This window comes from Amblyraja radiata, chromosome 7 (assembly GCF_010909765.2).
Source record: "Amblyraja radiata isolate CabotCenter1 chromosome 7, sAmbRad1.1.pri, whole genome shotgun sequence".
Taxonomy (NCBI): domain Eukaryota; kingdom Metazoa; phylum Chordata; class Chondrichthyes; order Rajiformes; family Rajidae; genus Amblyraja; species Amblyraja radiata.
Window position 1 is genome coordinate 5,228,330 of NC_045962.1, and position 10,788 is coordinate 5,239,117.

Genomic DNA, 10,788 nt, shown 5'->3' on the forward strand with positions numbered 1-10,788 from the left:
CAAAAAGCTGGAGTAACTCAGCGGGTCAGACAGCATGTCTGGAGAGAAGGAATAGGTGATTTCAAGTCGAGACCCTTCTTCAGATTTTTCTCCAGAGATGCTGTCCAACCCGTTGAGTTACTCCAGCTTTTTGTGTCTATCTTTGGTTTAAACCAGCATTTGCAGTTCATTTTGTAAGAAAGAACTCCAGATGCTGGTTTAAATCGAAGGTAGACACAAAATGCTGGAGTAACTCAGCGGGTGAGGCAGCATCTTTGGAGAGAAGGAATGGGTGATGTTTCGGGTCGAGACCCTTCTTCAGACTGAAGACGGGTCTCAAACCATGAACCATTATTATTCAGACTGAAGAAGGGTCTCGACCCGAAACGTCTCCCATTCTTTCTCGCCAGAGTTGCTGCCTCACCCATTTGCAGTTCCTTCCGACACAAAGGGAGAGAGAATCCTGTTTGACAGGTGGGAGTGGGAAAGGAAAACGGGGAATTGGTTACTTGAAATAGGAAAATTCAATGTTTATACCACTGTCGGGCACCCAAGTGGAATATGCAGTGCAGTTCTAGCTTGCATTTGGCCTCACTGCAGCAACAGGGAAGGCCAAGCATTGACAAGTCAGTGTGGAATTCAGAGGGAAGTTGAAATGACATAAAATCAGAAGCACAAGACAAAGCCAGTCATTTAAATGTTTTGCTTCCTTTAAACGAGTGAAGAGAAATTTACTTATTAAGAAACAATCGTTACATTTGTATTTTCAACAGGATTCAGCATTCACTTTTTATACAAGCATTGACTTAAAACTGTGTTTATTTATTTTAAAACCTTTTGCAGAAGCGAAGGGAGAAGGAAAATACCTTACAGCTTCTCACACAAATCATACGTAGCATGGTAAAATATGAAGTAGATGTTGAATCACATAACACATAGAGATAGATTAGCCATGATTGAATGGCGGAGTAGACTTGATGGTCCGAATGACCTAATTCTACTCCTATTCCTTATGATCTTATGACCTTATATGCAACAATCTACAGTTTTATCTGAGCTGAATAATACTAAATGAACATACAAAAAAATTTTGATGGGGCAAATATTAATTTCATTATAACTTTGTTGTGCTTTAAATCAGTTCTTCACGTCTCCGTTTGTCTTCTAAGCTGGTTTTGAGTGTTCTCGAAGGAAAATGATATCTTCTTGTTTTTTTCCATTTCCGTTGAATTCTTCTGGAATGGCTGCCTGGATACTGTCGTGGTCAGAGCTGCTTCTCACACACCCAGGTAAGGTCAGCTGAGCAATTTCCTGCTTGGCCCCATTCTTGCGGAGTTTGCACGTTAACAGTGACATGTGCCCAGTCACCTGCTCGTGGCTGGCGGTGCTGTTGGTCAGGTTGGTTAGTGCCGTGGCATATCTGTGTGAACCACAACTTGTCTTGCCATTCCAGTCCAAGGACAGTGTCCACCTTGTCCATAACTTTTTAATTTCTGTCTGAACCTTTGGAAAATGAATGTCTAATTATATTAAACCAAATTGACATTCGTTTTTATTTTAATCTAGTGTAGTTTAGAGATACAGTGCGGAAACAGGCACCTTGACCCACCCGAGTCCACACCGACCAACGATCTCCGCACACTACACTGGAGACAATTTTTACATTTATACCAGGCAAATTAACCTACAAACCTGTGGGAGGAAACCGAAGATCTCGGTGAAAACCCACGCGGTCACGGGGAGAACGTACAAACTCCGTACAGACAGCACCCAGAGTCAGGATCAAACCTGGGTCTCTGGTGCTGTGTGGAAGCAACTCTACTGCTGGGCCACCGTGCCGCCCCTAAATTTAAGCTGGAGCTTTTTATTGTAAATGGGAACTGAGGGATTCCACACAAAGAGTAAATCAAATCTGGAACGAGCTGCCTGAGGTGGTGCCAGTGAAAGGAACAGTAACAGCATTTCAGAGGAGCCACAGGAAACTGCAGTTGTTGGAATCTTGAGCAAAACACAAAGTACTGGTGGAACTTAGTGGGTCAGGCAACATCCGTGGAGGGAAATGGACAGATGACGTTTCAGGTCAGGACCTTCTTCAGGCTGGTTGGAGAAATGGGAGAGAAAGCTGGAAGGGTCAGGTGGGGGTGGAAATAAAGCCTGGTCAATGATGGGTGTTTATAGGAGACAGAGAAGGGGTTGGCTGGCAGATGATGGGGTAAGTGACAAAGGCTCGAGATTAATTGGAGTCAACAGGGGTGTCAGATAAGTAGAAGAGGAGTGAAGTGCAAAGTGAAGGGGAAGGTTATGGGTGTAAGGGGACAGGGGGGAGAGAGGGGGATCAAAGGTTAATGGAGAACTTGGGACAGGCACATATAACGGAGAGGAAAGGAGCAGGGTGACTAGGGGTGGAAAATGGTGGGAGAAATGTGTGGGATGAGGGGGAACATGGGAAAGAGACAGGGGGTGGGGGGAGATAGTACTCAATATTGGAGAATTCAATGTACATACAGCTGAGTTACAAGCTGCCTAAGGTGCTGTTCCTTCAGTTTGCGCCTGGCCTCACTCTGGCAATGGAGGAGCCCAAGGACAGATGTGAGGATGGGAAGGGGAGTTAAAATAGTTGGCAACTGGAGATACAGTGGACCCTGGTGGACAGAGCTCAAGTATTCGGTGAAACGGTGGCCCAGTCTACATTTGGTCTCAGCAGAAATGTCAGAGAATGTTGTGTTGGGTGGGGAGGCAGGTACTGATAGAATTAATGCAGGCAGGTGGGATAAGGGCGGTTGGCTTGTTGGTCAGTGTCGATTTGGTGAGCTGAAAGTCTTGTTTCCATGCTGTACAAGTAAGTCTATGACTCCATGAGCAGGAGACAGCTTAATGGCAACCACAGGGAGATTTGTCAGGAGGTGGTAGCAGCAGGGGTGAGATGTACTACCTTCAGATTCAGAAACAGGTTAAACGACACTGCACCAATATCCCGGGAAATGGATCATTGAACCAGAGATATTCTCAATTCCACTTCGAAAGCTGGGAAGATTTAAATTTGCCATTAAATAACTTGCATAAATTAAATAAATGGAACTAATTAATTAATTAATCTGATTACATTATCAAGTGATTAATTAATCATATTTCTAATTGATTCATTAATTTAGATTATATATTATAATAATGAATAATATCTTTAAATGTATATCATATAATAATGATATATAATATTATAGAAAATAATTTATAATATTATCATATTAATCAATTCTATTATATCATATATTTTTATTGATAAATTAAATTATAACTTAAATGAATTAAATAAATCTTGCAAATCTTGAACAATGAATCAATTAGATTGTGGAGAAAGTCCATTTGGTTTAGGAATGCTGCCTTTACAGTTGGACCTGGAGGTGACTCCATACTGATCAATTCTTAATTTAGTTGTAGTCAGAAAATGCTGGAAATATTCAGCAGATCAGGCAGTGTCTGTGTAAAGGAAAATAGAGATAAGGGCTGAAGACCCTTCACCACACCTGAAATGTTAATTACCATTATTTCTCCTTCCGCAGATGCTGCCTGACCCGTTGAGTGTTTCTGCCTGAACCGTTCCTGTTTCTATTTTAGATTTTGAACATCTACAGTTGTTGATGTTCTAGACTCTGATGATTTACGTGTAAAAAAATGGGGAAATCCAAAATATCTTTCCAAGGAGAAAGTGACCGATTTAATCTGGTTGTGGGCGCATTCTTGACGCCAAAGTAAAAGGATGACTTACCTCTCCAGTGCAGAAACAGTAGATGATGGCAACAAAGAATCCCTGCAAACAACAGACCCATCCAACAGCATTAGAATAATAGTCAAACTAACATCGGTCAAAAATCAAAATAGAACAGCAGTGATTCCAACCTGAATCCTCAGCAGGACTTACAGAAACTTGAATTCTACACAACCTCCCCTTTATTCTAAGTGTGGCCCCTGGTTCTGGACTCGCCCAACATTGGGAACATGTTTCCTGCATCTAGCTTGTCCTGTCCTTTTATAACCCCCCCCTCATCCTTCTAAACTCCAGTGAATACGAGCCTCGTCTTTTCAATCTTTCCTCATATGACCGATCCCGCCATCCCAGGGATCAATCTCGTGAACCTACGCTGCACTGCCTCAATCACAAGGATGTCCTTCCTCAAATTCGGAGACCAAAACTGGACACAATACTCCAGATGTGGTCCCACCAGCCCTATACAACTGCAGAAGAACTTCTTTACTCTTTACTCCTACACTGAAATCCTCTTGTTATGAAGGCTAAGGGTATGGAAGGGTATATGGAAGGGTAAGGTGTGAAAATGACAGATCAAAGCAGATGATAAGGAAATGTAGAATGGTTCATTGTTAGCTGAGGGGAAGGTGACAACACAACACATAATCAGTAATATTTAATCAGAAGGACAGTAGACCAAGTCAGAGAACAAGGATGAGGGAGAGAGAAGGAAAGCAAGGGTTACTTGAAGTTAGAGAAGTCAATATTCATACCGCTGGGGTGTAAGCTGCCCAAGCGAAATACGAGATGTTGTTCCTCCAATTTGTGCTGGGCCTCACTCTGACAATAGAGGAGGCCCAGGACAGAAAGGTCAGTATGGAAAATGAGAGGGGGAGCTAAAGTGGGAGATCATGTAGGCCTAGGATGACTGAGCGAATGGGTTCAACAAAACAATCGATAAGTCTGTGCTTGCTCTCGCCGATATATAGGAGTCCACATGTGGAACAGCAGATACAGTACATGAGGTTGGAGGGGGTGCAAGTGATCCTCTGCCTCACCTGAAAAGACTGTCGGGATCCATGGACGGAGCCTAGGGGGGAGGTATAGCGACAGGTGTTGTATCTCTTGCGGTTTCAGGGGAAGGTCCCTGGAGAGGGGAGGGGTTGGTTTGGATGGGAAGGGATGAATTAAGCAGGGATTTGTGGAAGGAACGGTCTCGGCGGAAAGTAGAAAGAGGTGGAGGTGGGAAGATGTAGCTAGTGGTGGGATGATGGGAAAATGTGGCTAGTGGTGGCATGATGTAGTGGGATGCAATATATAGATAACCTCCTTAACGTAGTACCTTTGGAACAAGGCTGCATTGTGATCTGGTGCTAAGTGGTCCTGTCTGAACCCAGACTCAGCATTGTTTAAGAAAGAACTGCAGATGCTGGAAAAATCGAAGGTGGACAAAAATACTGGAGAAATTCAGCGGGCGAGGCAGCATCTATCAGACCGAGGTGAAGAAGGGTCTCGGCCCGGAACGTAATCGCTCCATAGATGCTGCCTCACCCGCTGAGTTTCTACCAGACTCAGCATTCGTAACCGTGCTATTGCTGAGTATAATAATTTGACTGCATTGCCAATGGCCCAACATTGGGAACATTGGTTCCAAGATGGCGGCGCTGGCTTAACAGCTGCGGCCCACCTGCAGTCCGTCTGTTTTTTTTCTTTCGTTTTGTTCATTGTCATGTTTTTAGTTAATTTTGTTTTATTAAGTTGTGTATGTGTGTGTGTGTGGGTGGGGTGGGAGAAACATGCCTTGGTCTCTTCCTTCGGGGGATGCGACTTTTTCTTCGGTCGTATACCCCGTCTCCATCTGCGCCGAGGCCTAATGGCGGAGCTGGCGGCATCGGAGCTGTAGCAGCAACAGCAGCAGCAGCCGAGACCCGGCTCGGCCCCGAAGCTGTAGCGGCAGCAGCAGCAGCAGCGGAGACCTGACTCGGCCCCGAAGCTGTAGCGGCGGCAGCAGCAGCAGCGGAGACCCGGCTCGGCCCTGGAGCGGTGGCGGCGGCAGCAGCAGCAGCGGCGACCCGGCTCGGCCCTGGAGTTGTGGCGGAGGCAGCAACCACCCGCGGAGTTTGAACCGTCGCCTCGGCGCAGATGGAGAACAAAGAGGGAAGAGACAGAGACTTTAAGATTTTGCCTTCCACCACAGTGAGGAGGTGTTTGGTGAACTCACTGTGGTGGATGTTAAATTTGTGTTGATTGTGTGTTTTTGCCATTTTTTAAATTATATGTATGACTGCAGGGAAACAAAATTTCGTTCAGACCGAAAGGTCTAAATGACAATAAAACGAATCTAATCTAATCTAATCAGCTATTTCTTAGCCAATGCTTGACAATGAGTCAAAGGGGATAACCATTGATTGGAATTGTCCTGATTTTTCTGAATAGGACATCATTGAGCAATTTTCCATTTTGTCAGATGGATGCCAGTGTAGTAAATGAACTGGAGAATTAGCACTTGGAAGTGATATTGGAAAGTGTGTCAGTGCCAATTTATCCCTGATCCAGTTCACACTACAAAATCTACTGAGCAATAAGGCTCCGTTCAAATTTAGGGTTGCACGGTGGTGCAGCGGTAGAGTTGCTGCCGGGTTCAATCCCGACTACTGTAGAGACCCGGGTTCAATCCCGACTACTGGTGCTGTCTGTACGGAGTTTGTACGGTCTCCCCATGATCTTCTCTGAGATCTTCAGTTTCCTCCCACGTTCCAAAGATGTACAGGTTTGTATGTGAATTGGCTTGCATTAAGTGTAAATTGTCCCTAGTGAGTGTAGGATATTATTAATGTGCGGGGATCGCTGGTCAGTGTGGACTCGGTGGGCCGAAGGGCCTGTTTCCGCACTATATCTCTAAACTAAATTAAATTATCTCCATTGAGGATGATTCTCTTTAGATTGGAGCATGTATAATCCAAGGGTGATTTTATGAATAGAGTAAGCACTGATCTAGATTTGATTACATTTTTAATGGTTATTTGATAGGATTGCCAGATGTTATATTATAATCAATCTACATGGGTCACAGTTAATGACTTGTTTAGTTTAGCTTAGTTTAGTTTAGATATACAGCACGGAAACAATAGACAATAGACAATAGACAATAAACAATAGGCGCAGGAGTAGGCCATTCGGCCCTTCGAGCCAGCACTGCCATTCAATGTGATCATAGCTAATCATCCACAATCAGTACCCCATTCCTGCCTTCTACCCATATCCCCTAACTCCGCTATTTTTATGAGCCCTATCTAGCTCTTTCTTGAAAGCATCCAGAGAACCGGCCTCCATCGCCCTCTGAGGCAGAGAATTGCACAGAAACAGTCCATGCCAACCAGCAATCTCCGTACACTAACTCCATACTACACACATGAGGGACAATTTTACAATTATATCAAGTGAAATAACCGATAAACCTGTATGTGTGGGAGGAAACCAGAGATCCCGTAGAAAACCTACACAGGTCACAGGGAGAATGTACAAACTCTGTACAGACAGCACCCGTAGTCAGGATCGAACCCAGGTCTCTGGCGCACTAAGGCAGCAACTCTACCGCTGCACCTATTTACTTATATTTACTTGTATTTACTTATAGTTATAAATAAGAAGTGTTCATGTGCAGTTCAACACCAGTTAAACATAAACACAAAATAAATTGAAGCAGGAGTAGGGCAATATGACCCCTATAGCTTCCAAAATGATGGCGAATCTGATTTTGGGCACATCATCACTTTCCTATTTGATTCCCTTAACCCTTGATTCCCCAAAATCTGAGACTATTGTCAATTGTGAATCGCAACCTGGTTACAATGGCTCAGTTTGCGTTAGAAACTTATTTTTATGGATAGGATGTTATCCATCTTTTTGCCAAGATTTCTTTACTACCCTGTTGAAAACAAATTATTACACTGCATATATCAAAATGTATTCTTCCTTCAATATTCAAGATTCACCAACGCTAAAAGCCTGTGCCATCCAAGCACAGCAAACCAGATTCAATTTGACCCTCTCCTAGCTAACGATGATCTATTCCCTGATCTCCGTCCCCTTTGATGTCTCGTTCTCACACCTTGTACGTCCTTATCTCTGTGTCTCCCTCACCCCTGACTCTCAGTCTGAAGAAGAGTCTCGACCCGAAATGTCACCCATTCCTTCTATCCAGAGATGCTGCCTGACCCGCTGAGTAACTCCAACATTTTGTGTCGAAACCAGATTCAATCCTGACCTTTAGTTGTCAACCCTTTGACCGAATGGGATTCCCCCATGAGTTCCGGTTTCTTCCTATATTCCAAAAATGTGTGAGTTGGTAGGTTCATTGCTGCTATTGTGGTGGTGAGGAACAGAATCTGGGAGAAATTGGTGGGAATACGGGAATAAAATGGGATTCGTGCAGTGTGGGATGAGTGTAATTGAGAGCTTGATAGACAGCACAGACTCTTCCCAGTTTCTTCCCAGCTATTATCAGGCAACTGAATCATCCTACCACAACCTGAGAGCAGTGCTGATCTACCATCTACCTTATTGGAGACCCTCAGACTGTCCTTGATCCGACTTTACTGGCTTCACCTTGCTCTAAACGTTATTTCCTTACCATGTACAGGTATCTATACACTGAAAATGGCTCGATTGTGATTATGTATTGTCTTTCCGCTGCCTGGATAGCACGCAACAAAGGCTTTTCACTGTACCTGGTTATATGTGACAATAAACCAAACCAAACTGACTCTGTGACCCTTGGGATACATTTCTTGAGTAACTTTGCACTTTGATCAATAACAGCACAGACATGGTGTTTCAGAAAGTCTCATATTATTTTGCTTCTTTCGTGAGATGATCCTACCTGGAATGAGTTGAAGAAAAGCTCAAAGTGCATCCTGATTTCCCATGCTAATCCAGTGTAGGTGTGTGGCACACCAATAAACACAGCATAATGGACTCCAAAGACCAGCACAAGAATCAACGTCGATTTTGCCAATTTCCTTAAAAACAGATAAACATAACATGAAATATTTGAAATAATACTCGCAAATTGACCTGTTGTCCTATTTGAACATAGACACAAAAAGCTGGAGTTACTCGGCGGGTCAGGCAGCATCTCTGGAGAAAAGGAATCAGTGCATTTTGGGTTGAGACCCTTCTTCAGGAGTTTAGAAGGATGAGGGGCGATCTTATAGAAACATATAACATTCTAAAAGGACTGGACAGGCTAGATGCAGGAAAAATGTTCCCAATGTTGGGTGAGTCCAGAACCAGGGGCCACAGTCTTGGAATAAAGGGGAGGCCATTTAAGACTGAGGTGAGAAAAAACGTTTTTCACCCAGAGAGTTGTGAATTTGTGGAATTCCCTGCCACAGAGGGCAGTGGGGGTCAAATCACTGGATGGATTTAAGAGAGAGTTAGATAGAGCTCTAGCGGCTAGTGGAATCAAGGGATATGGGGAGAAGGCAGGCACGGGTTATTGATTTGGGACGATCAGCCATGATCACAATGAATGGCGGTGCTGGCTTGAAGGGCCAAATGGCCTCCTCCTGCACCTATTTTCTATGTTTCTATGTTTCTATGAGTCTGAAGAAGGGTCTCGACCCGAAACGTCACCTATTTATTTTCTCCAGAGATGCTATCTGACCCGCCGAGTTACTCCAGCTTTTTGTGTCAAACTTTGGTTTAAACCAGCATCCTTCCTACATGTAAGAATAACCTCCTGAATAGCATACTTAGTCCTGTACTAATCTATTTAGATCCCTTCTCCACCTTCAAGCATTTCACTTTTATTTATCTCACCTGAAGGCGTCTTCCTTATGAATGTCACAAAGATATTAATGTTTATGTCATTTTATTCATACCCTTTTCCAATTGACCTCAATGCAATCCAGTCATCTCTCTGCTTCAGCATTTTATCCGGGGTGGGAGATTGCAACCTTCACGTGGTCTGCCCTGTTTCGACGAATGCAATCAACCTGGTATGCACAATCAAATAAGATAAAATCGAACAAGTTGTCCTACAGCTTTAGGCTGTGCACGCCATACGCAAGAAGAAGAAGCCTTTTATTCCAACTTGCCCAATCTCATCATCAGATCATAGATGATAGGAGAGGGATTTAGGCCATTCGGCCCATCAAGTCTACTCTGCCATTCAATCATGGCTGACCTATCTCTCCCTCCTATCCCATTCTCCTGTCATCTCCCCACAACCTCTGACACCCGTACTTATCATGCTTGGATACCCTTTGCTAAGTTCATTTCTTGTGGAGTTCTTGCTTGAAGGATTCCTGACCCACTCATTGTATTGATACTGGGCTCCAGATGTCATTTCAACGAGATGAAGAGGAGGACTTGTGTTTCGTTTTGGTTAACTTTGCAGATGACTAATTGAGGAAGAGCAGAAAGGTGTTTTGCTGTCTTTAACAGATGTTTCTTTCAACACAAAATGAGTTGCATAACTATTCCTTGTTTATTGTAGTTCAACTGATCTGTGTAGAATTTATTGCCATTATTATCTAGAAAATGGCGATGACTACACCTCAAGGATAAACAATCGACTTCAAAGCAACTGGAAATACTTGGAGAAATGTAAAGTATCACAAAGTTACAGTGTTTTTATATAGTAGAGAAAGGAACTGCAGATGCTGGTTTAAACCGAAGATACTCAAAATGCTGGAGTAACTCAGCAGGACAGGCAGCATCTCTGGAGAGAAGGAATGGGTGACGACTTTTCTCTGAAGAAGGGTCTCGACCCGAAACGTCACCCATTCCTCCCCAGAGATGCTGCCTGTCCCGCTGAGTTACTTCAGTATTTTGTGTCTATCTAGTGTTTTTTTAATATAAAGGTGAATGGAGACAGAATGTTCCAGAATGTTGGAATATATTCCATTTTTGTGTCAGCTTCTGAGTTAACGTTAAAACCATAAACGTAAGCAAATGACAGCTTCTCAACAAAACCAAAACCAGAGGGGGTGAGAACGCACAGCAGTACACATGGCTTTGAAGACTGTTATGCAGGCAAGAAAATAAGTAGCATATTT

At 43.6% G+C, this 10,788-nt stretch overlaps 1 protein-coding gene across 1 annotated transcript in view; it reads right to left on the minus strand.

The window, feature by feature from the left end:
• Positions 1-1,143: 1,143 nt before the first annotated feature.
• Positions 1,144-10,788, minus strand: part of pth2r (parathyroid hormone 2 receptor) — a 121,071-nt gene continuing 111,426 nt past the window's right edge. Inside the window, exons 9-12 of the mRNA XM_033024998.1 lie at positions 9,548-9,561; positions 8,607-8,745; positions 3,746-3,787; positions 1,144-1,482 (exon numbers count right to left, since the gene is read on the minus strand). Coding sequence (XP_032880889.1) covers positions 1,144-1,482; positions 3,746-3,787; positions 8,607-8,745; positions 9,548-9,561 — 534 coding nt within the window. The remainder of the gene's footprint in view (positions 1,483-3,745; positions 3,788-8,606; positions 8,746-9,547; positions 9,562-10,788) is intronic.